This window comes from Neoarius graeffei, chromosome 4 (assembly GCF_027579695.1).
Source record: "Neoarius graeffei isolate fNeoGra1 chromosome 4, fNeoGra1.pri, whole genome shotgun sequence".
Lineage (NCBI taxonomy): Eukaryota > Metazoa > Chordata > Actinopteri > Siluriformes > Ariidae > Neoarius > Neoarius graeffei.
In genome coordinates this window covers 8,331,514-8,358,039 of record NC_083572.1, presented here as the reverse complement: position 1 = coordinate 8,358,039, position 26,526 = coordinate 8,331,514, and the positions used below count along the sequence as shown (strand labels likewise).

Sequence of the window (26,526 nt, the reverse complement as noted above, 5' to 3'; positions counted from 1 at the left end):
CCATTTTTCAGGTTTCTGAAAGGATTAAAGATTCATTTCGTTTTAAATGTTTGCTTTGTTTGCCGAAAACAAACCACATCACGGCCTACAAAAACTCCCCCGTCCAACCTGCGGAAGCATATTGAGATAGACAAACGTTTTATTCCAAGAGAAAGTTTGCAACGAAGTTGTCTGTGCTTTTAGAGCTAGCGATAACGTTGCACTAGCTATGCAGTCTGGTTAGTCAAATGACTTTCTATGGATTTGCCCGCCTAGTTGCCATTGCCTTGTCCACGGCTAACGCTAACACATAGCTAGTTAACTTGGACACTGTTAGTTAGCATGTAAAAACGGAGTTACGCTAACACGAATCAAGTTAATTCCTCTGAAGTCCTTTCAGAAATATGTTTTAGCATAATCTTGCCAAATAAACAGTAGCGTTAGCCACCCAATATGATTTTGAGTTTGAAAGGCGTTTGCTAGCATGTCAGGTGGAGTTTCACTGACTAGCTACTTTAACGTTAAACCATCATGATGGCACAGCATGCATTCATTTTGTGAATTCAGATTTCTGTCTTTGGTAGTGTAGGGTGACCAGATTTCCCTAGTCTGAAACCGGGACACTTTTGTGCGCGACCATGCTCGCGCACGCACACCTTTTTTTTACGTAAACGTGACACTCAGAGAGGTGCTCTTATCATTTTGTTGAAGCTCACATTTATCAACATCTCACATGAAATAAAACAAACAGGCATTTTGTTATCTAGTAGCATAGTGGCATACAGATCAGTTAAATTATGGTCAGACAACAGATTTTGTAATGGCTGAGAATAGGCCAGGCTATGTCCATAGGCCAAATTTAAACTGATTTATTTCACCTGTTTGTGAGAACACCAAGAAGAATGCATATGCACATGTAGGCTCTATATCTCTAAAATTGTATGCACTATAGCATGAACTTAAAAAGTAGATATGTGACCTCAACATAGCCTAGGTCAGAATCAACCTTACTAACCATTCCCCACAACTGAATGAATAAAGCAAGAAGATGTGTACAAAAGTGAACACTTTAAATGGAAGGTGCAACAAGCTGTTCAACACAGCAATATGGCCAAACTGTCAGAATGATATGTTAAACAGAAACAAAAAAGAGACAAGTGATTTGAGAATATATACTACGGAAGCCGAGAGAGGCCCTTCATATAATCCTTTTTTTATTCACCTTGTTATCCCAAGATAACGACATAATTAATTCAGGATCTCGAGAAAAAAACACAACTATTTTGAGATCTCGAGAAAACAAAACCGTTATTCCGAGATCTCGAGAAAACAAAACAATTATTTCATGATCTCGAGTAAACAGCTGAGAAATGGTTCATTCAGGTGCGCCAAGAGACTTGTGATATGCTGACTTTGGGGCTATTTCTCATTCTGTATAGACGCAACTTTGGTCATTAGAATGTCTAGAATAATTGATCACCTAATAAGGCAATATTTTGATCAGGGAGACACAGAGAGAGATTGCATTAAGTCTTTTAATAAGGGATAATTTCAAAATTAGTCCGCGGCACCTCCGCGGAAGACTGGCCCGGCTTCGTCTCTACCGACGGAGATACAGTGATCCAGCTGAGATCATGAAATAATTGTTTTGTTTTCTCGAGATCTCAAATTAGTTGTGTTGTTTTCTCGAGATCCTGAATTAATTATGTCGTTATCTCGGGATAACAAGGTGAATAAAAAAAGATTATATGAAGGGCCTCTCGCGGCTTCCGTAAATATACACTCAAACAAAACAGCAATAAAGGAGGAGAGGGGCGACAGCCTGAGGAAAGCCCCCACAGGAGCGCACAGCATTTGCAATATAGGCTACCCAACTCAGTACAAGAACAAAGCACTTACAGTGTGTGCAGTAGGCTTCGTGCGCATTGTTCTGCACCTCTCGGAGGAAGGGGTAGGTGCCCTGTAAATCTTTGGAAAAGGTACATTTTCTTTTCGGCATAATTGCTGCGGCATTACTGCTGCTAGACAAAGAACATTCGCGCCAGTTAATGTTTATTTTATTGTTGCATGGCAACACGTTCTGTTGTCTGGAATAATGTGGCTAAATAAACACCCATGCCACAGGGCCAGTAACCAGGAAAGTTTGCGATTCCTGTCAATTCATCAAAATAGTAAATGCAGACATTTCTCCGCTAATGATTCCCATGCTGCTCAGTCGCAAACGTCGCGAGTGGCGAAAATCGGGACATATCTGTGTCCCGACAGACTTTTGTCGGGACTCGGGACACACAACCCCAAATCAGGACTGTCCCGGTAAAACCGGGACGTCTGGTCACCCTATGGTAGTGGCATTGGATTTTGTAAGCGTTGTGGCAATAATATAACGATGCGTTGACAGAAAATGTACTTTTAACTTAAGTAAAAATTTGACTGGACAACTTTCATTTGTATCGGAGTAACATTCGAGCAGTGGGATCTGTACTTTGTAATGAAGTTGGGTACTTCGTCCACCTCTGGGCACTTATATGTACATCTGGTGTTGATTCGGGTTTTGTTTCCTCTCTAACTGCAGATCTGACCGCAGTGTAGCTGCAAAGCTAATCACAGGTTTACATTAATCACTCGTTCTTATATGATACGATATCTTTTCTAGAGTAATAGCTCATTTATGCACTTGTATAACAGTCATTGAAATAATTGAAAGTTAATCATAAACAGATTTAAATCACAATCGTTGATATGGTGATGTTTTCTGTAAAGAGTCTCCGGTATCAGGGCAAGACTCGTTTTTATAGCTGCTATAACATAAGTGAAGACAGGAAGTACAGTCCTGTACAAAAGTCTTAGGCACATGTTAAGAAATGCTGTAGACCAAAAATGGTTTAAAAAATAATGAAATGAAATGTTTCACCATTTATTAAAAAAAAAAAAAATCAGTAAGCCATAATAAGTGAAACAAAGTCAACATTTGGTGTGAGACGACCCTTTGCTTAAAAAAAAGAGTGCAGTTTTACAAAGAAGTGAGCTGTAGATTTTACTCAGCATCTTACAGAACCAGCCACAGTTCTTCTGGACACTGACTGTTACACTCACTTCTTCATTTGGCCCCAAAACCCAGTATCCTTCATTACGATTTCTTTTTTCATCTGAAAAGTGCTCTCTTATGTAACAGGCTTCTCAGATACAATTTTTTTTCCTGTAACATTTAATTTTTTGCTGGAAAAAAAACAAACGGACTCCAAAATGTTTTTGTACGGACTCGATAATGTCAAAGTCATAAACTAGAAATCTATAACAAAATTTGTATGAGGAAAAAAAAAAAACCCAGGGTGCCTAAGACTTTTGCACAGGACTGTATACGTTAATGTTCTGCAACATGATGATGTTTAGTACATGCAAAATTACTGTGGTTTAAAAAGAATAAATGATTTCAGGGCATGCTGCTACAGGAAAACAAGTGTTCCCAGGCAAAACAAACCTCGCCCGGCAGCACTTATTTTATACCTATATGTTGATAATGGTAATATTTTTCAATCATCAGCTGTCAGGTTATAGTCCTATGAAAATCCATGACCTTGAGTTTGACCTTTCAGGGTCACTCAAGGTCAAAGGTCACGGTGCCAAATGAAAGGCCATATGGGAGTTCCTAAATGCTCATAACAGTAAACATCTGTCTATCGGCAACCGTTTTTGAGTTATAATGGAAAATGTTATTTTGACCGAAAGGTTGACCTTTCCGGTGACCTTGACCCGATTACCACCAAAATTTCTCATCTCATTATCTCTAGCCGCTTTATCCTTCTACAGGGTCGCAGGCAAGCTGGAGCCTATCCCAGCTGACTATGGGCGAGAGGCAGGGTACACCCTGGACAAGTCGCCAGGTCATCGCAGGGCTGACACATAGACACAGACAACCATTCACACTCACATTCACACCTACGGTCAATTTAGAGTCACCAGTTAACCTAACCTGCATGTCTTTGGACTGTGGGGGAAACCGGAGCACCCGGAGGAAACCCACGCGGACACGGGGAGAACATGCAAACTCCGCACAGAAAGGCCCTCGCCGGCCCCGGGGCTCGAACCCAGGACCTTCTTGCTGTGAGGCGACAGCGCTAACCACTACACCACCGTGCCGCCCCCACCAAAATTTAAATCAGGTAATCTACAGACCATTGCCCACCTACCTGGAAAATTTTAAATCAATCGGTGCAACCGTCTAGACGCTAGATTGTTAATAGACAGACACATAAAACAAACAAACAAACAAACCGCACTGATTACAATACCTCACCCTGCTTACTCCGTCGCGGGTGAGGTAATAATCAACTTCGGCATGGCAACAGAAATCCACTTCACAGCAGGCTGCTTTACACCTCACTATAGCTGATTATTTTCCTATAACAGCATATCCAAGTGTTTTATTCCCTACTTAATTGTCCAATTATCTCATTATTCTCTCTCTGTTATAGATCATGCTGAATTCTCTCCATAAGTACAAGCCACAGATCCACATTGTCCGTGTGGGAGGAAGCCACAGGATGGTGACCAACATCTCCTTCACTGACACCCAGTTCATTGCTGTAACAGCCTACCAAAATGAGGAAGTCAGTCTGTCTATCTTTCTATCTCTAGCCATGCAAAAGTTTGTCCCCCCCCCATGGAAATGTGCCTCAATTTATACTATTTACTTCCAAAAAATCCATTAAGTTGATTTAATTAAGGTGAAAATAAGACACAGGTGCTAAAATTTAGCTAAATTAAATTTTAAATGATTTCCATGAGGTTGAAAATGAAACGTTGTCATATCTTGTAAGAAGACAAGAAACCAAAGCATAATTGGGGGGGAGGGAATCAACAGAAAAATAAATTCCAGGATTGTGTCTTTCGTTTAGTTTGTAGGGGTATGCAAACTTTTGCACTCTATCTATAGCTCAGTGCAAAAGTTTGCACCCCCATGATTTCTGGATGGGGGGGAATGATGAATAACACCACTGTTTTATTATTTATTTATTTGTTTGTTTTTACATTTCCAACAAGTTGAAATGAAATGATGGCGCATCCAGCAACAGGACTCAAGGCATCCAAAACTCAAGGCAATTTTTTTTTTCTTCTCCAAAATGTCTTTTTGGCTTGTTTTTCTGTTGTTGTTTTTTTTTTTAAATCAACAGAAAAACAGACCAAATAAATAAATAAATAAATAAATAAAACAAAGACATTTTGTGAGCCCAAGAATTCTGGACATAGTTAGTAAGGTGTACAAACTTTTGCACTCACCTGGATCTACAGCTGAGTGTAAATGTTTGCATGCCCAATGGTTCCTGGATGGTATTTTTACTTTCAAAAATATATTTGCTGTTTATAATTTGGATACAGTTTAGTTTGTGGGGTGCACAAACTTTTGCACTCAATTGTTTCTATCCGTCTGTCTAGCTATAATATTTTTTATATGAAACCTTTTTACCCTGTTTATAACAGATAACTGCCCTGAAGATAAAATATAATCCCTTCGCCAAGGCCTTCCTGGATGCTAAGGAAAGGTAATTTTAACCTCCGGTTTATTCAACCGTTAATTACTCATTTTATTCATCTGTATTGAGCTTTCCTGTATTCGGATCATCAATCAGTGCACCAATGCGTCGCAATCGTATCATAGCAGGCATTAGCACTCATCAAACTAGCATAACTGTGCGAAATCAGCAGTGATTAGCGAGTAATTATTAATCGTTTACGCTGGGAATCGAGTGAGGGTATGAGTAAGGAGCTTGTTGAAGAGGCAGTGTGAAGTGAGGGTGAGACATTTGGAGCATGTATGATGAAGAATGTGTGAGTTGTAACACACCGCTGATCATCAGAAGGCCCCGGCTCTGATTAGCCACGCGCTAACTCTCGGATCGTCGTCAACGATCACTGAAGACAGTGCCTAGATCTGATGATCATGAAAATGTCCCCAAGTCATTTATTCCTGACTTGTAACAGATAATATATGAATAAGGATTGAATTCAGGCTACAATAATATTTTTATTAATGTATTAAAGAGTTACACGTTGCATATTTTGTCTGTTTGTAAGTAGAGTATATGTACTTCCTGTTCCTGATGTTTCTGCAGGAGCCACCCCAAGAACTTTCTCGAACCTCCTCCTGAGAATCAACACGTCAGCATACCACACTGTACGTGTTTGAGCTTTTCCTCAAACCCCAGTTCACTCACTGTCGCAACTCGAATTCATTTTCAGTGTCGGACATCTCTGCGTTTTGGTTTCTAGGTGGTTGGTATATTTCGAACCCGGACTCCTTTTGTTCCTCTGGGAGCAGTAACTTCCCCTACGCTGGCGGTCTGCCTCTGACTCCGCATCATGGCTACAAACACTACTCCGGTCTGCATGGACATCGCGCCACTCCGTACCCACCTCCATATCTGCACCACCATCACCACCACCGCGGACACAATTCCGGTAAAGTCAGCGCGGGTTCACACCGCACACACGAGTTCAAATGAAGTGTTTAGGGCTCAAGGTTTAATTTTAGACTGGTACCAAAATTCAAAAAAGTGCTTATTTAAGGAGTTAAAGGCATTTTTGAGACAAAGTCGGCAAACAGTCTTATTTTGTCAATTTGGGTGTGCCGAATTCAAATCTGCAATATGCCGAGCTCTATCTGACCTCTGTTGACCTCTAGAGGTCATTGAACTTTGGGCCTGTAAACGTCTCAGCTGAACAGTTTCTCAGCTTTCTAAGGAATGAAATGTACTAAAATGATTAATGAAGTTAGCAAATGGCCTTGTTTGTTAAATGTTTGGGTGCTGAATTCATTTTTCATTTGTAAAACGACATATGACCTCTGATAACCTCAAGGTCATTAAACTTGGCCTATAGGCCTATGCATTTAACGGCATTTTTAAACTGACTTTACTCCCCCAAAAAGAATATGAACAGACAAAAAACAAATAGAAAGGAACAAATACAACATTAAATGCCAGTCCATGTACATGTGACTTACTTTTCACAATGAGAATGCCTCGGCGATCACCTTACATAACATTGCATTACATTTAGCGGTTATTGTTTATACAAAGCTACTGAAAAAAGGACAGATTCAGCAGCATACAAAATGTGGGGGCATACAGGGTATACAGGTTAATCAGGGTTAGTATATACGAGAGTTTTTTTCTTTCTTGTTTGTTTTTTGTAAAGGCTTTACCCCGTTTAAAACAAAACAAACAACAAAGAAAAAAACTCTCATATATACTAACCCTGATTAACCTGTATACCCTGTATGCCCCCACATTTTGTATGCTGCTGAATCTGTCCTTTTTTCAGTAGCTTTGTATAAACAATAACCGCTAAATGTAATGCAATGTTATGTAAGGTGATCGCCGAGGCATTCTCATTGTGAAAAGTAAGTCACATGTACATGGACTGGCATTTAATGTTGTATTTGTTCCTCTCTATTTGTTTTTTGTCTGTTCATATTCTTTTTGGGGGAGTAAAGTCAGTTTAAAAATGCCGTTAAATGCATAGGCCTATAGGCCAAGTTTAATGACCTTGAGGTTATCAGAGGTCGTATGTCGTTTTACAAATGAAAAATGAATTCAGCACCCAAACATTTAACAAACAAGGCCATTCGCTAACTTGATTAATCATTTTAGTACATTTCATTCCTTAGAAAGCTGAGAAACTGGGTTCAGCTGAGACGTTTACAGGCCCAAAGTTCAATGACCTCTAGAGGTCAACAGAGGTCAGATAGAGCTCGGCATATTGCAGATTTGAATTCGGCACACCCAAATTGACAAAATAAGACTGTTTGCCGACTTTGTCTCAAAAATGCCTTTGGGTGTCACAATTCTGGATTTTGGTACCAGTCTATTTAAATTTAAAATATCATCGAATAAATGAGTTTTGGTGCAATAACTGACCAAATATCTGGGATAAATTATGTGTTTATTAGCAGTCTGTGTTATTTACAGTACTTTCAGACTGACCACTGAACTATAATATTTACCATATTTCATTTTTTCTTTATTTCTATATGTCTTCCTTCCCTTTTCCCTCTTTCTGCTTTATCTCTTTACTCACCATTTAAATTTTTCTTTTTTACTTTCCTATGTTTTATTTGCCCTCTTTACTTCTTTTCATGTTTTCTTTTTCATTTAGTTTCACGTGTTTGTTTTAATGTCTCTTTTTAATTGACCTTTTCCCCCTCTTTATCTTCTTTTTCCACCTTTCCTTCCTTCCTTCCTTCCTTCAATTTAGTTTCCCATTTTTGTTTGATTCTTTTTCATCCTTTGTCCTCTTTTCTTTCATTTAGTTTCCTATTTGTTTCTCTTTTTATTTGCTCTCTTTATTCAATTTCCCCCCTTACTTTCATTTAGTTTCCCATTTTCTATTTTGTTCTCTCTATTCATCTTTTTTCTTTCATTTAGTTTTCCATTTGTTTTTCTTTTTATTCATCTTTCCCCCCTTTGTTTCATTTAGTTTCCCATTTTCTGTTTTATGCTCTCCATTCATCTTTTTTCACTTTTAGTTCTCTTTATTTTCTTTCTTTATTCATCTTTTTCCTCCTCCTTTCATTTAGTTTCCCATTTTATTCCCCCTCTCCACTTGTTTCTTTCTTCCCATGATGCTTGCCTTTCTCTTATTCCCTCTTTCATTTTCCTCACTAGTTTATAATGTGTCTCTGCTCTTAATATGGCTTCAGGTTCATATCGGACTTTTTTGTTAGTACGAGTAAGAACATGCTTCACGGGAACGTCAAACATCCTCCTCCATCATGTTATTTAATTTTCTGGTTCTTTCCGTAGTGTCTCTGTCTGAAGGTCTGAGTCCAGGTGCTCTGCAGGTGTTCCCGGGCCATGAGACCTGGACGGGTGTTTCTCCTCCTGGTCCTGCTGCGGTGCTGTCAGTGCCATCTGGTACAAACTCACCTGGAGTCAGCAGGTCAGAACTGGCGCAGCACTCAAACAGTGACCTTTCACCCTGTGATACAACATTAATCACATGTTTACCACCAGGATGCATCCTGACCTCGCGGCTCATTCAGTGCCCTCGATGCACCTGATGAGTCTGGTGTGCTGATGTGTGGCATTTCAGGTATTTTTCTGTGAAATAATGGAGCCATTTTCCTCGTTCTTTCAGTCAGTACCCCTGCCTGTGGACGGTGAGTGGCTGTGGTGTGTCCTCCACTCCTCCAGGAGGCGTTGTGAGCTCCGCCCAGTGTCAGGAGGAGCGGCCTGATGCAGATTCCGCCTCCGCTTCGCCATGCTCACTTCTGCAAGGCCAAGGACCCACGAGTGCGGAGGTTGTGTCAGAGCAAGCCACTCATAATGGGTGGGAGGGGCTAGCTGGTCAGCAGGCTCCACCCATTCCTTTTAAACAGGCCTAATGGAAAACTTGGTGCAACCCAGCCCAAGTACATGTGGTCGATCACATGACCTAACTGCCCAATTATTGTGTGTATTTGAAGAATATTCTTTAATCAGTCATTTCCTGTACAATTCTGTTTTTCTCAGCTCAAGAGCTCATCTTATCTTCCATGTAAAGCATTAAAAGTTTTTTTGGTAATTAAATTAAACCAATTCAGATTAATTCAGTCAAGTCTGCAGACTTTCTACATTGTTTTACAAAACAGGGAGAACATCAGGATCTTAGACGAATTCTAGGTCTACAAATATATGGATGTTTTTGAAAAAGTAGTTTTCACAAATCATTCATGTCGACACAGTCTTTAAAAAAAAAAAAGGATTTCAGGTCTGTTGGAAGGGAGATGAAATCTAAATTAAATTAATAAATTAAATTTAAAAAAAAAAGACTACTAACCTCAGACATATCCCTAAAATGTGTTTAATCTTAACCTTGGCATCTTCTCATACGACATAGCCTACTAATTGGCAAACGAGACCTTTTCCTGTTGTCTCCTGACATTTTTTGTCGCACCGCTGAGATTATTGTATGAACCAGTGCAAGTCGTGAAATATTAAAACTGCTTGCGTGTACATTCGCTTCCTGCTTGTATATTCATTCAGCAATGCGGTTATGACCCACATTTGACATTTTGCCTCGAGCAGAAGCTGACTGAACCAACGATGCACTTAAATCTTTTTTTCATCTTGGCTTTGTCCGTAGGACCGGACCTTTAATTAGAGTTGCCAGGTCTGCATAATAAATAGTCAATAAAATCAATCAGAAACGACATCATCCCTGAGAGCACTTAAAATCCAAAATATTTATAAAAGTAAGCTCTATTTGGATTTCAAAAACAATATTAAAATCAGAGGTATGAAAAATTCCTAGTCTGTGGACCTGGCAACCCGATAATCTCTCATGATCTTTATAGAATGTTTCATGTGATGTCTCTGTGGCTTATTACTGTAATATTATAATGCAGCATAATTGTCTTTAAAGTACAATACGTATAAACTGGGATGCTCTTTCCTCTTACTTTCCTGTATTTGAACTCGTCATGGTGCTTGCTAACATATGTGTAACTACTGAAAAATAAAAGCTATCTGTGAATGAGTCGAGAGCATGCAACTGCATCATATTTATTTGTCTTGAAGTTCTGGGACGGTGCAAGGATCCCAGCTGTCCTCCTCAACCACGGTTTCTGTTCTGTGTGCCGTAATCAAGGAACGGAGATGCTGACAATAAATAAGAGAAGCATTCATACATGATAAAATGAAACTCAGCCAGCGATTAGGGCTTGGTGTAATTGCTGTGTGGAGTAGTTATCAAATTAAGCCCTATTCTGATGTTCTCTAGTGCGGCAGATCTTTAGAATGTGTAACGTTCGAACGTTTATCTCGTACTTTAACCCTTCGCGCGCGCACACAGCTGTCACTTTTCACCGAAAAGCAGGTCTTATTTATGCGCTGCTGTAAAACAGTACATAAAGAGATAATTATACCTCCATCATATTTTTCCTCTCTTGAAAATGTTATTTTAATCACGCGAGTGGAGTGGACCACTCTGTTGTTTTCACATGTGTGTAATGAAATAATGACGGGCACCCTGTGAATGAGGCCTTGGCATGCTCCTGCAGCACTGTGGGCTTCACACACACACACACACACACACACTCCTAAGCTTTAGAGAGGTTTGGAGCCAAGGTCCAGGATTCAATTATACACCTGAGATGGAGTGAGAGATGTAGAAATAACAGGGGGGGGGCATGAATGAATGTGATATCCTCTCTCCTCATAGACAGTCATTAATTTTACTGAAATTTGTTCGTGTATTTAATATATAAATAAAAAGCCAAATTCAAAAACGGGACGCAAAACGCATTACCATGAAAGTTTACATACTCGAATCTTACCCATGACAACTATCCATTATGATTCTATCCACGTTCACTGGATATGAGCAATTGCGTGCTCTGATTGGCTACTCTACTACTCGGATATCAGCTCATATATCGTGAGTAGAGAAAAACAAAATGGCGGAGCGTGTTGCTGAACCAACCGAGGATGAAATAAAAACTCTACTCGAAAACAAAACCTCAAAAAGCAACAAAATATGGAATGAAAGTATTTGATGGTAAGAACGCATCTTAAAAAAAATTTTCAATTATCGCATTTTCCACAAATTGCTCCTGTCATTTCGCCGGTTTATTTACATTCTTCATCTTTAGGCATTAAAGCGTGTTGAATTTTTTTTTTAGACTGGTTCAAAAGCTCAAAGTTGTTTGAAAATTACAGAAATTAAATGTCCAGAGAAGAATTTTAAAAAAATCTCTAAAGCTATTCTATACCTTGGCACGACAGCAAGATGGCACTTTCTACAAAAAACAAAACAAAAAACACTAAAGTCAATTTGTGCAGCCATCGATAGGTTTTAAAGAAGTCTGCCTAAGCGGAAATTATTTTGTCGGATCTTTTGTATAAAGGATTTTTTTTTTTTAAATCAAATTTGCAAAAAATAAAAATGCTCAGTTTCTCAAACTCCAGTGAACGTGGACAGAATAAAACAGTTATTCCACTCAATCCCGTCGTACACAGCTTATAGCCGGCTATCAGCTCATGTACGACGAGATTCCCTGGGATAACTGTTAAACAGTTACATTTCATTGTGTTTGGAACAAGTCTGCGAGACCTTAAATTATCGCAGCTGTAAACAATCGTTCCCACACTAGCCTGAAAGTGCACTTTGCCGTATCACTGGTGACACATTTTCTTCGAAACGCTGCTGTTCCGAGAAAATGATTCGACCCTTTCTGACCAATGAGATTTGAGAATTCAACAGTCCTGTGGCATACAAAACAATAAACCTCTTAGGTTTACTTATTCACAGATTGTTGCCAATGAGAATGATGGACTCTTGTCAGAACGGTCCTTTTGCTGGTACAGAATCAAGACATAAAACCAGCAGTGGAAATCTGGTCTAATAAAAAGTAACACAGTTATAACACAACCGTCACCTGCCGCCCAGATATAACGTCTCAAACTCCACATCATAGTCTTTCTCAGACGGTGACTCCAGACTGGAGAAATCGTCTCCCAGCTTCCTCCACCAGGGCAGGCGCATGCTCTGAAGCGAGGTGTTGTGGGCTTGCCGGGCACGCATGGCCACAGGAGCGGAGCGACTCACGAAGAGGCAGGAGTCTTCCTCGTGCATGTCTTTTAATGACGGAGCATCTGAGAGATTGGGGGGGGGGCACAGATAGATAGATAGATAGATAGATAGATAGATAGATAGATAGAAAGAATTTACCAGTGCTAATACCAAGCAACCATGCTTCTTTACTGAAACACTACTTGTACCAAAAGTAGGAAATTTGCATCCTATATTTATTCATTCGCACTTGTGCAGTCACACTTTGCCGTGATCCATTCTCTGGGCTCATCGCAGACTCATTCACACCTATACTCTCCAACAATAAACTACATTATTCTACCTTTAGACGTACAACAGCTCGTCACTGGATCAGTACCCTCTAAGGTACCCTTTATATACTGTTTGGGAATACGCATGTACCTTTTTGGCATTAAAAAGGTCCACATAGTTCCCTTGAGGCCCAGTAATGAGCCTTAGAGGGTACATTCATATAGCTTGTATCTCAGGGAACAGAAATGGACTCCTACTGTAGCCCTATTTCTGACAGTGCACTCGCACGTTTTTGGGAGGTGCAAAGAAACCTGTGGAAACCCAGTGAACACGCAAATCTCCACACAGACAGGAACCTGAGCTCGAACGCTACAATAGCTTGTTTCCATCATTAATGTTCATTTAATCATTTGATAACTTGGTTTTCAGGTCAAGCTGCATGTTCATGTAAAAAAAAATCTTAAAAACAGTTTATAGTTATAGTCACAGTTTCTGTATTCCTTCTTTACTCCATGGATCATTCTAGAAAGTGCTGGAAAGTCACTCATTTTAAAGAAATAAAATAAAATAAATAAATAAGAAAGACGCTCCTTCGACAAATGAGTCCGGGATCTATTTCTGGATACAGACTCCAGTATTTTCAGAGTCTGGTGTGCTTTAAAAAAAAAAAAAAAAAAAAAACAGGCTGCTGTTTTGAGGTGGACAAGACTTTTTTCCTGGACAGAGGTTTAAAAAAAAAAAAACCCCACCACACACAACACAGCCTTCACACTTTCATACCAAACAAGCTGAAATCTTGATGAAAACGGACTCAAATCTGGAAATGCGTTTATATTAATGCTCGTAGGAAAGTCAGGGAAATGTTCTATTTGATAGAAAAACTTGGATTATGTTGCATTCAGATTTTCAGAGGAGTCGTAGTAAACAAAGTCCTTACTCAGCAGGAGCTCCAGGTCTGTATTGATCTGAGCCACGAGAGCCTGGCGGTGCTGCTCCTGAGCCCGATCCGAAGCTCTCGTCATCAAGTGCTGCTGCAGCGCGCGCTGAGCTTTCTCATGGAGCGCTAGAGTACCATCTGCAGACACCACGGAGGACTGCAAAACACAAGGGACTCACAGTGTTTGCACAAAACAAGCGCCGTGACTATGAAGTGTGTTTAATACACCGTGGAACACACTGATCACCTGAAATGGCAGTTTAAAAAAATAAATAAATTTAAAATAATAATAATAATAATAATAATAACACCGCCACAAAGGACTTTAAAGGATTTCTGATTACAATCTCATCTCAGATTTCCTCACGCTATCAATTTCATGCTGAGCATATCCATGTGCCATTGTGAAATAGACAGTGAGAAAACTTTTTTCTAATTTTTCAAAACTCAGACAGACATAACTTGTGGTTGAGATATACGCAAAAGAGCAAGTATGCAGTTTTCTGAATTATAGACCGTAGTAGATTTTCACAGGCTGCTGCACATATTTCAAGGCATGTTGCTATAACATGCAGCAATGGACTGTATTTACTATACGAAGAAGAAGCCTATATTTGTCACATGCATGCTCAAGCACAGTGAAATTCATCCTCCGCATTTAACCCAGCCAAAGCAGTGAACACACGCACACCCAGAGCAGTGGGCAGCCATACTATAGTGTCTGGGGAGCAGTTAGGGGTTAGATACCTTGCTCAAGCCCGCCCCATGTTAACCTGACTGCATGTTTTTGGACTGTGGGGGGAAACCGGAGCACATGAGGAAACCCACGCAGACAGACACGGGGAGAACATACAAACTCCACACAGAAAGGCCTCCCATTAGCCACTGGGCTCGAACCCAGAACCTTCTTGCTGTGAGGCGACAGTGCTAACCACTACACCACCATACCACCCAGTGTATACGCCGTTATTGTCCAGTCGTAAATGTAAAGAATGATGCAGTGTGATAGAAAAACGAAGCAGGAACTTTTTCAGTACGCTCTCAAACCTGAATGATCAAGCAAGACAAAGTCATACGTTAATAGAAATATGGCTTGCACATGTAAATGTAACGGACGTTCCACACTATCGAGACACGTTCATTTGTGTGTCCAGGAAGTCAGATTGACTGTTGTGTTCTATACAGCTGTGTGATGACTCACGGGGTGAAGAGAGACGTGGTCTTCTATCTGTCTCTTCAGTTCTGCCCTTCTGCTCTCAGTCAGGCCTTTGGGGCTTTTCCATGGTGCGACAAAGCTCCTCTGAGATCGCCGTCGCTTTAGGAACGCCAGAATCTAAACAACCACACGAGGAAATCGGATTAGATGCTGACACGGACTTACCCCAAAAGGACTTGTCCAATCTAGAGAGTTATGGTCTACAGCCTCTGGTCTGCTCTTCAACGAAAGCAAGTGCCACTCGCAGTCCATGACGATGATTGACACATATACAAGATGAACACCGCCGAACTAAAGACAACTAAATGTGAAAAGGACCTAGATGTCTAGATTTCCTCAGACCTTACATGGACAAAACAGACTGCTCGGGCTAATGGATGACTTGCAACCACGTGATCAAAATGTGCTACGTCATGAGCGTCCGCCTGGCCATGATGGTGCATATATAAAGCAACTAGGATGGCAGCTGCTGAAAGCGTGTCTGTAAACAACGCTGAATTTTCTGTTTTTTTATAACATTTGTTTATTGATTTTTCAGTGACCGAGCAAAGAGGTGACATTTTGAGAGCTAAACGCTGAATTTTCTCAGTATTACCATGACTTGAACGGTCGAGCGAAGATTCGATACAAAAAGAAGACAGATATGTGTGGGTTTTGACCCATATTATTTTTAAAAAGTCAGACTTTTCTGAAGATGAGACGTTTCTATTGACCATCGAATACCCAGATATCGCATTCTATCTGGTTCGGCTGCCGAAGAATCAAGTCCGACCTAGGACGAAACATAGCCCGTTTTCTGAGTGGGTGCCCAGTCTGGATTATTTCTATCGTATAATTTTGCTGGCGCTCCTAGAAGCGAAATGGTAATACACGTGGTAAAATTATACCAACGACCGACTGAATCACGACAACAGAACGCTCATTTTATAGCAAAATTCTAGCAACACGAAATAAAATTCTTCCATGATATTATCGAGAAAGCTTTTAAATCTCATCTGAGATAAAATGATCACCGCAAATATGAGCTGTTTTGGTTTTAGCCTCTGTTAGATCAGCCCTGCCGATGTTATTCAGCCGTGCTCGTCTCCTCTCCGTACTAAGCCTCGGAGTTTCCTCGCCCTCTTTCCAAATCACAGATGGAATTCTAAAAAAATCGGAACGTGCCACGGTCACGAGTACTACTGTGACCACAACCATATACAGCACAAAGATGTGGCGTAGCTAAAAGAACGCTTAACGCAGTGGAAAAACAAACAAAGCGAGTTGCGCACGCGTGACTATGTTTTGTATGGACTGTCGCTTGAGCCCGCGTTTGTATATCCACCGACATGGCCGACATCCGGGTTTCTATTTTGCTTTGATGTCACTTGCAAGTCAAGGATACACTTCTAGGTGCAATACGCGATGCATTCGAAGTATCGCTTTGGTGCGCTCTCATTTAGTATACGCAAGTCACATTTGGTCTCTGCAACCCATAAAGCTTATTACTCGACTAGAAAGAACGCAAAGGTGCGCAAATAAATATATTCTTAACCTGCCGTCTCAACGCAATGTCAGTTACTCTTCCAGGTTACAGTTACTTAATTTATTACCGGCATGAGTTTTTAAGATCTGGCTTTTCTTTTTTTTTTTCTCTTTAAAGTAGTTAATGGCCTGGTAACAGTAAATCAGTCGTCCATTCCTCACATCTACTGTCCTGTTAGACAAACCAGGTCTACCAGGAACCCAAATCTCATTAAGTATGTAACACCTAACTAAGTCCTTGACCTACCAACGTTCATTTACTGTACGAACTGTTAGAACATGGAACTCTATCTGATAAACTGAACCTTACTCTGGTTAACGCGAGCTCAGTCAAAGCTGTTACTTTACACTGCATTACTATTTTAGATCACTGTAAGCAATTTACGGCCCTGAAAACTCTAGAACCATTAAGACTATCTTCCTCGAGCGCAATACGTCACGTAGCCTTGCTTTAACCTGCTGCTATCAACTGTATAATATTTTCTGAGTTATATTACGGGCCTGCAGTAATCGGCCCATCAAGGCTGTTGCGGTTACCCTGCCTTATATTTTCTTCTTATACAATAAGTTATCTGGCGAAGATAATAAACTAAAAATAAAGCGTGCATTTCATTTTGGATAATATTACATTTACAAAGCTGTGTGTTTGTAAAACCAGAAAGTTCTTTCATATTATACAAAGTAAATTATTCCCACAAATACACTGACTATTTATTACGTTCTTTGTCGGCCAGATGAAATATATCCAGCTCCGTCCATTTTGCGTGATCTATGATATGATTTCCGATTTTTTTAGGAATACGTTTAAAGGTCCCATGGCATGAAATTTTCACTTTCTGAGGTTTTTTAACGTTAAAATGAGTTCCTCTGACCTTCTTAAGTCACCCCAGTGGCTAGAAATTTCATAATGTGTAAACCAAACTATGCCCAACATTTGAGAATGGCGCGTCAAAACGGCGCGTCGATAAGCTCTTCCCTTTACTACGTCAGCAAGGGAGATGATCCCCACGCCCCCCCTCTGGATTCCCACCCACTGTATGGATTGCCCCGCCCAGTTGTAGTGAGGAGACCATAGAGGACACAACATGGCATCACCTAAGCGAGCGAAACATGGAAATTGCGCTGTATATGGATGTGACAACACAGAAAAGAGTCTGTTTTTACTGCCGACGGGAGAGCCCCTGAAGACGCAGTGGCTTAATTTTATTTACTTCAATAATACGCCGTCGAGTCTACCTAAGACGGTGTATGTTTGTCGGAAGCATTTTCCTGAGGAATGTTTCCACAACTTGGGACAGTACAGGGCAGGTTTTGCACATCAACTGTCACTGAAGCCTGGGTCCGTACCAAGCATCCCTGCCGCATCAGCAACAAACACCGAACAAGTAAGTGTATAACTGTTAAGTCGTTTTGCCGTGTTTTAAAATCGGTGCGTTAGCCTAGCAATGGCTACATTAGCTGTGCAGCTAACCGCTTCCTGCAGTTAGCCAGGTACTCTGCGCTACAAAACCAAAGAGCATGCAGCATGCTCTGTTAAACTGAGTTTAGTCTGGAAATTGACTGTGACTTATGAGCTTATGTTTGACTATTGCTCCGCAATGCATGTCTTCTGTTGGATAAGCGATATGTTGCTGTAGTTGCTGCTTCTATCCTCTTTGGTTATGGAGTGCATGTTCAAGCCTAGGGTATTATACGTTCGTAAACTACCACTCCGAACACTCTCACTCTCTGTTCTCTGTGTCACGTTGAGTTTACGAAAGGAGTCCGAGGGAGAACGGGGTTTTGTCTTAGCAGCGTGGCTACAGGCGCTGATACCAGCGAGTATGTGTGCGCGCAGCTTGGTCAAGCCCCTCCCCCACCCTCTACCCTTCCCCACCTCCTGCTTCTCATTAGCAAAACGACGCACTGGGAAAAGCGCTGAAATGGGGCTTTCTCCCAGGAGGCTATATTTACGTGCCGAGGGTTCATTTCGAGAAAGGTTGCGGATATAACATCCGGAAGCCTCCACGAGCCCGTTTAAAGCATCAACAAACCACCATGCCATGGGACCTTTAAGGTTTTTTTTTTTTCAATCCTTTCACACTTAACTGTAGCCCATGACTGTGTTTAATATGTGCATTAAAGTGTGTCCTTCGCTCACTGCTCTCTGCAGAGTCACCGCAGCTTTGTGCTGTCTGAGATGATATCTGTTCTGCTCAAACCGCCGTCTCTCTCGGTGTCCTCTCCACACTCTCTGAATCAGCAGAGCTGCTCGGTTCTCCAGCTCACCCAGGAACTGTGCCAGGTGCTCTGCAACACACACACAATTACATTATTCTAGACACAGACGGACGGACGGGTGGGCGGGCTTTATTCATCCCAAGTTGGGAAATTGTTATATTACAGCAGCAAGTTATCAGACATGCAAAAAGAAAAAGACATCCTGTACAACATAAAACAGAATTGAGAAGGGAAAAAAAATCCCAAGAACAAGCTGACTATACAATATACAATTTTAAAAAATAAATAAACTCATGATAAAAATGCGTGCACTTTGTCCATGTGAATGTGCATTAATAGTGCTAAAAACAAGAATTGTGATAAATGAAGATTAAAAACTGTCAAAGTGGCAACACTGAACAGAAGATAGATAGATAGATAGATAGATAGATAGATAGATAGATAGATAGATAGATAGATAGATAGATAGATAGATTCACTCTAATGGTGTAAAATGACTGACGACAGTAAACAAAAGATCTGATGGTGCAAAAGTTCCAGGAGGACCAGCAGTTGATGAACTGCTATTAAATCTAAAATGTTTGTATCTCCAAAATGGTATGTTTCATTTATAATTTCTCAACAAGAAAAAAAAAAATTAGGAATTTTGTAGATTTTTTTCCCCCTAATTTGTGGAAAGCATTTCTCCTGGAAATAGACAAAGTGTGTGATTGTGTGTGTTACCTGCAGGCAGAATCTCCATCAGATGAAGCTGCCGCTGGCGGAACTGCCGAATCGCTCTCTGTCTGCGTAGACGCACTTGATGACGCAGTTCTTCCTCTGCAAGACTTTTCTCTATCTCTGCCTGTCTCTGGCGTCTCCTCTCTCTGCGCGCACACACACACACACAAAGTGCATAGGATATACAGCTGACTCTCTCATGTACAGACTCATTTAAATCAAACAGTGAAATTTGAGTTTGGTAGGAAAGCTGAAGGAAGTCACCTGAAGCTCCGCTGTAACGCACTCACGGCTCTGGGGAGTTTCTTCAACCTGCGTCGGGTCTGATGAGCTCTCCATGCAGCCTGGATCACGCAGGCGGCTCGAACCCTCTCCTCAGACGAGTATTGATACTGATAAGATTAAAAAAATACCCCCTTAATTATAACAACAACGTACCCTTCTCCTGTACTTCTTATTCTGTATTGTGTGTTAAAGGGCAATAAATAAGAGACAAGAGCCTACACATTTTTCACTTTTTTTAACAATTAGATCCCTATCATATTGGTTTTATTTATTATTTCCATTTTAATTCAGGGTTTTTCTTTTTTAAAATTGAGGAATCATGGGGGCGTTGTGGCTCAGGTGGATAAGGCGCTATACCATAAATCCGGGGACCCGGGTTCGATTCCGATCCCTCCCTGTCTCTCTCTCCCACTCATTTCCTGTCTCTACACTGTCCTATCCAATAAAGGTGAAAAAGCCCCCAAAATATATTAAAAAAAAATTGAGGAATCATTTATTCAAAGTCTGTGGCACAAAGTGAGCTGAGATAGCAAACAGTGTTGTTCAAAAAGTTGTCAGTGTAAAAAAAAAAAAAAGGCGGGGGGACTAAAAGGTGGCTACTTTGAATAATGTAAAATTTGATTTAGAAAAACCACACAACACTTTTTGTCTATCACATAGTTCCATATGTTGTTTCAGAGTTTTGGTGTCTTCAGTATTCTTATGAGTAGGGGTGCACAAATTTTTGACTGGTACGGTGTATATACTACAAATTACTGATACTGTATAAGGATTTAGTTTGCACTTCAAAAATCTACCTTTTCCCTTTGCTCATTACACATCTTGTATTCACCGTCTATGCACTAGTGTCTTTGTTTTGTTATATTGTACAGCATTTTTGTTCGTATAGCAATTAAAAAAAAAAAAAGTTGTCACGAACAACTCCCCAAGCCACCAGGGGGCACCATAAGAAGACCCTGGGGCAAATCCAATAACGCTTAAGGCCTCTGCATGCTCTTGCGACAAGGCTTTCGCAGATAGCTTTTCGCAGACAGTTGTAATTTATTGTTGAGCGGGGAGTAATAGGCGTGCGCGATGTTATTCACTGCCACAACGCAAGGGGGCGCGAAGTCGCTAGGAGTAGTTGGTGGGTGTGGTTAGTGGAGTGTTTATCCTCCGATTACTTATAATGGCTAGAACTTTTTTTTTATATAATGACTAGAACTGGAGTCGTATAGATGTACGTACTTCCTCACTTCCTCAATCAACCGCTCTTCATGCTGCTCCATCTTCGCTCGTGTTTTTAAAAATGCCAGTCGTGAAAACAAAAACTGGGAAAGTAGGGAAGCGGAAGTGCGTGTACAGCGGATGTAGAGTGGACCAATCAGAGCCCTCTTGTCTGCGAGGCTTCTGCGGTGGTCACAATTTTCGGGAGGTGCGCGCAGAGCATCTGCGAAGGTGGGGGGGCTACGCAGACGCTATTTGCGACGCCATCTGCGAGGACTGGGTTGTCAGCATAAATTGGCCTTTAGGAGTTTCATCAACATTAAAACAACACTGCAGCTCCAGTTAAAAAGTTTACATCCCCTTCTTGGTTTGTGGGTTTAAAAAAACAAACAAAAAACAAACAAACAAACAAACAAACAAACAAACAAACAAACAAACAAACAAAACCCCTCCATTTTACAGATTATTTACAAAACAGAATCACACAGTCACTGAGTAGAGGCGTTGTCCCATGCTCTAAATATTACAAGTACTCTTAAAAGCTAGACGGCCTTTCAATTTCATAAAATCGGTGAAATTTAGTTCCCTCTGAAATATGCTCATTGTGATATGTTTATTTCTGCAATATCTCTCAAAAAAAAATAAAAAATACACCCAGGCCATTCTGTGGCTGGGAAGTTATTTAATTTGTGGCATCCAGTATCACATCACTGCCATCTACAGGTTTCCCTTTGAGCATCCACTGACAGTTCCATCATTCTGTCGCTAAACGAACAGCTGATCACACCGAGGTGCTCGCCAAGCGCCGATATTTATTAGTTTGGTCCTGCGTTTCCTTTCCTTCGTATAGAACATAACGTCTTTTCTTCTCCCTTTCTTTCCGTTACTGTAGTCGGTCTTTCATGTTTCATTCACACACTCACGTCCTCAATTTTTCTCTCCTGTTTCAAATTTGTATCCCACAATGCCTTCTGTGAACGGGGAAAACTCACCACGGGATGCATGACGTAGTGTCTTGAATTGGGTCATGGTGAAGCAGGAAAAAATAGCGGAGAATTTAGGGCCACGTGGCTCCAAGTTCATTAATTGCTCCATTTAAAAATAATAATAATAATAATAAAAAAAAAATTGGAAGTCTGTGATTCGAATTCAGTAGCTTTCGGTCCACTAAACAAAAATAACTGGGTGTCGGGAAAATTCTCTTTATGACCTACACTTGAAAAATCTGAAAAGCAGTACAGCTTTAAGGCACAAAAGAACAAAACATGTCCTGTCTTCATGCCTTAAATAAGACTTATACCACAAGTGCTGTTGAATTCTCAAGCTGACTGGTCAGAAAAGAAGGTGGTCATTTTAGCTGTAATACAAAATCACAACCTTATATTATTAATGCGCTTGTTCTAATATGTTATTGTGAACGAGCTGTTAAAAATTCTAATTGTTAGCAAATTGCTGTGGTACAAGAGGAATAAAACAAAACTGTTATTGAGAGGAGGGGGGAAAAAAACCCAACAACTCAATTTTACATCATTCCACCACCCTGTTGTTGATTATTTTCCCTAGATCAGTCACTCGGTCATGTTTCATTCCTTAGGAAACAAAAATTGTTGCTTGTGATAATGAAGGAACATCTACAAAACCAAACATCATCTTAGATTTATCAATATGAAGTGAAAGTGTGCACTCGACAGGAATCAGCTAATTAGTCCTAAAAGAGAATAGTAGTGAAACACCGGCCTGCCAAGTTTTTTTTTTTTAAATCCAGCCTTGTCGTTTTCTTGGCTCCAAATCTGCACAGAACCTCTGTAGGACTAAACAAAGCAGCTATAGCGTGAAAGAGTATTTCCTACAAACCTGAGTATGTTGTTCTGGATCTTCAGACTGCAGTCGATGAAGGAGTTGCCTCATTGCTGCATCGAAGCCTTTACCTCGCCAGTCCTTTTGCACCATATCATCCAGCCCTGCAGGAAAACCTGACCTTACAGCTTTCCTCTGCCTTATTTATACCGTATCTAAATAGCATTACAACATCTGTAACCTGGTTGTGATGTGATGTGACATGATGACTGGTTACCTTTGTAGCGTTCGTGAAGCCGCAAAGTAACGGAGGAACTCTTGTGCTCTATGATCAACAGCAAAATCTTTACAGCAGCGCTGCCGATCACAGGGTTAGAGCTGCTTGACATTTTATACACGACGTCATCTACAATACTGTACAGCGCTTTACTGGCCATCTCAGATACAAGTGAACTGCAGGAGAAAGAGAGCAGTAAGGAAGAACACATCTTAGGATTATTCCTCTACCACCATTAGCAATTGCGTTGTAACGGCTATAAAAGGCTGTTCCGTCATCAGCACACAGAAAGCACATTGCTGTCCATCCTGAAGACTTTCCCATAGTGGAAAACCTGAAGTTACAACTTTACCTCTGAGTGTTTCTATAGTAACGACGAACAAGAACAATCAGAGAATTAATATAAACACGAATGACTTCCATGCCTTACTGAATTAATCAAAACCTTCTGACCAATCAGATTTGAGAATTCAAGAGGATTGTGGTAGAGCTGGAAAGAAAATCAGCTCTTGTAGAGCATTCAGACTTCTGCTTGTGTTGGTCAGTTATAATATCTAGACGATGCTTTACCTGTTAGTCCTGAACAGATTGTACCACATGGTTAGTATAACTGCCGAGATTTCGTCATCATCGCTCATCTGTACACTCTCATAATATCTGGAATCGAGAACTGACGAGAAGAGAAGAGAAGAGAGCAGGCACAGCATTACTCTGTTACAATACGTCTCATCGTTAAGCTCGTGTATTCGCTGAAATCCTAAAACCGTCTTGATATACCACAAGGAATTAGATGCGTGTGAGCTCGAAGAAGCCAGCTGAGAGAATTAAAGATGGTCCGAAAGAGACGAATCATCTCAGTTTGTCCTTTATCCTGTTGGAAAGGAAAGACAGACTTCACATTTCAGGGTCAATCCTGAGATCTTCCCATGCATATGCTGAAAACATGCTCGTATGTGGATTTGTGACACTAAATAGCCCCTAGATGTAGTAAATGAGTGTCTGGATGTGTATGGACAGTGCCTGGTCATGGACAGGCATCCCCACACACTATATCAGATAATGAATGCATGATTTGGTGTAGGGCGGCACGGTGGTGTAGTGGTTAGCACTGTCGCCTCAGCAAGAAGGGCCGGGTTCGAGCCCCGTGGCCGGCGAGGGCCTTTCTGTGCGGAGTTTGCATGTTCTCCCCGTGTCCGCGTGGGTTTCCTCCGGGTGCTCCGGTTTCCCCCACAGTCCAAAGACATGCAGGTTAGGTTAACTGGTGACTATAACGCTACGTTCACACTGCAAGGCTTAATGCTCAATTCCGATTTTTTTGTGAAATCCAATTTTTTTGTGAGGTCGTTCACATTAACAAATATATGCGACTTGTATGTGATCCTCAGTATGAACGAAAAGCGACCTAAAAGTGTTCCGCATGCGCATTGCAGGATACGACGACGTCACACGCAGTGAGCATGGCCAGTGTTTACGGAAGTAAAACCGCCCGGTTGCGGTATGACCCATCCAATCTAGCTTGAATAGCTGCATCCCCCCAAATGGAAATCAGCTCCCTAACCTCTGCGTCCTTCCATTGAGAAGATTCAGAACCTTCACAGCCCGATGCGTCCCTCGCATTGATGCCATGCGCAGGGGCGCAGCTACGTTTTTTGAACTGGGGGGGACAAAGCTGCCAGCAAACCAACCCCAACCCCGATATGCCTGTCAAACTTGTTGTGGGTTACCATAGCAACCAAGCTCGAGCTCGCAACCTGTGCAGTCTGCGCAGCTCAACCAACCGAATATCAGTCTTTGTTTTATGTGAGTTGTTGCAACTATATGTATACACTGCCGTGCACCTCAATAAACCGAATGGTAATTAGTCTTTTGATTTTTCCGTGAGGTTTGCCTTATGCAAAGAAAGACAGCATAGACGTTTTTTCCTCCCTATAAGTGGGGGGGACCGAACGAGGTGAATTTAAATCTGGGTGGGACGAGTCCCACCCTCTATCTGCGCCCGTGATTATGCGCCATGTTGTTGTAACTTTTTTTGAGAGACCCGCCGCCTACTTCAGCGCAGAATAGTGACGTTTGTGGCTTGTTGATGACGTGCAAGTCGGATGAATGCGACCTGGAGGTTCAGACTGAAGTCGCATATGAAAAGAGCGAATAGGAATCAGAATTAGGACCACATATCCAAACGGCCTGGGTCGGATTTGAAAAAATCGGATCTGTGTCGTTCATATTGTCAATAAAAGATCGGATACAGGTCACATATGGGCGAAAAGATCGGATTTGAGTCACTTCAGCCTGCAGTGTGAACGTAGCCTTAATTGACCGTAGGTGTGAATGGTTGTCTGTGTCTATGTGTCAGCCCTGTGATGACCTGGCGACTTGTCCAGGGTGTACCCCGCCTTTCGCCCGTAGTCAGCTGGGATAGGCTCCAGCTTGCCTGCGACCCTGTAGAAGGATAAAGCGGCTAGAGATAATGAGATGATTTGGTGTAAATCAGGGGTGTCCAAACTGATCCATAAAGGGCCGTGTGGCTGCAGGTTTTTATTCCAGCCATGCAGCAGCACACCTGATTTGGCTTATTCAATCAACTGACACACCCACCCTTTAATCAAGGGTGGGTGTGGCTGCAAGTATTTGACTGTGTGAAGACAGTTCAGTTGATTGAATGAGCCAAGTCAGGTGTGCTGCTGCATGGCCCTTTATAGATCAGTTTGGACACCCCTGGAGTAAATGATCTCAATCATATGAGGCAAAAATTAGGTTACTGACCCTTATTGCTCTGTTCATGATGCGGTGGGCGAGGAACAGGATGTTGTCCGTGACAGATGGAAGAAACTGACGATGAAACGCTTCTCGCTCTTGTACAGAGCCGATACCTACACAGCACGTGCTGAAGAAAGATCAACTGATTAAAAACAGATACCTTGGTGCAAAAAGCAAACCAAGACATTTCTTTCTACCTACCTGAGCATGTCTGCCATTTGTGTAATGGAAGTATAACTTCCTTTAATTTTGGCAGGATTGAATTTGAGTGCAGAAGAGCAGTATTCCAGGACTCTGTAGCTGTAAAGGTCTTGTTTGAATTTCTCCAAATCCTTCTGGTCTCCTACAGACTTTCTGCCTAAAAGGTCTTTCCAAATAGGAGGACAGTTGCACAGCAAACAAACAAGTAAACAAACAAATACAGGTTATTCTTGTTTTCTGGATTAGGATTACTATTTTTAAGTGTAATAACAGCAAATTCACTCACCTTTCAGCTTTGACAAGACTTCCATAAAAATCTCTTCTGACTTTTTAGCCACTAGGCTTTTCAGCTCATCTTCTTCTGACAACCCCATGTCTGTTTGTTTGTTAGCTCGCGTTGCTAATAAAATGTTTGCGCGTTTTAAAATAACTATTAATTCAAAAACATTACAAACTAGCTAACACTTACACTTCGTGGAGTCTTTATTTTAATTCAAAACTGAAACCCAAGCTCATTAATTTAAACAGAGTTTCAATATCAAGTTCACAGCAGACACAAGAAGCATATTCAGTTGCTGAAGCAAC

At 41.1% G+C, this 26,526-nt stretch overlaps 2 protein-coding genes across 2 annotated transcripts in view; one reads left to right on the top strand and one right to left on the bottom strand.

Annotated features, from left to right (window-relative positions):
* Nucleotides 1-9,507, top strand: part of tbx19 (T-box transcription factor 19) — a 15,507-nt gene extending 6,000 nt beyond the window's left edge. The window contains 7 exon segments of the mRNA XM_060918793.1: nucleotides 4,452-4,586; nucleotides 5,458-5,519; nucleotides 6,090-6,151; nucleotides 6,247-6,435; nucleotides 8,781-8,916; nucleotides 9,115-9,302; nucleotides 9,305-9,507. Coding sequence (XP_060774776.1) covers nucleotides 4,452-4,586; nucleotides 5,458-5,519; nucleotides 6,090-6,151; nucleotides 6,247-6,435; nucleotides 8,781-8,916; nucleotides 9,115-9,302; nucleotides 9,305-9,351 — 819 coding nt within the window. The 3' untranslated portion in view covers nucleotides 9,352-9,507.
* Nucleotides 7,604-26,526, bottom strand: LOC132884813 (IQ calmodulin-binding motif-containing protein 1-like). The gene is made up of 14 exons (XM_060918792.1): nucleotides 26,228-26,526; nucleotides 25,942-26,107; nucleotides 25,747-25,867; nucleotides 23,761-23,854; nucleotides 23,554-23,653; nucleotides 22,984-23,159; nucleotides 22,764-22,870; nucleotides 19,683-19,810; nucleotides 19,422-19,564; nucleotides 18,619-18,767; nucleotides 14,940-15,071; nucleotides 13,739-13,895; nucleotides 12,395-12,611; nucleotides 7,604-10,616 (listed from the first exon to the last, which is right to left on the bottom strand). The coding sequence occupies exons 1-14, from the start codon at nucleotides 26,313-26,315 to the stop codon at nucleotides 10,601-10,603; spliced, it is 1,794 nt and encodes a 597-aa protein (XP_060774775.1). The 5' UTR covers nucleotides 26,316-26,526; the 3' UTR covers nucleotides 7,604-10,600.

Excerpts from the sequence above, each read along its gene's own strand:
- LOC132884813 (XM_060918792.1), bottom strand. The coding sequence starts at position 26,315 with ATGGGGTTGTCAGAAGAAGATGAGCTGAAAAGCCTAGTGGCTAAAAAG. Across the intron at positions 19,811-22,763 it reads ATCCAGAACAACATACTCAG|TATCAATACTCGTCTGAGGA; the intron begins GTTTGTAGGAAA and ends TAATCTTATCAG. Across the intron at positions 12,612-13,738 it reads AGACCTGGAGCTCCTGCTGA|ATGCTCCGTCATTAAAAGAC; the intron begins GTAAGGACTTTG and ends CCAATCTCTCAG.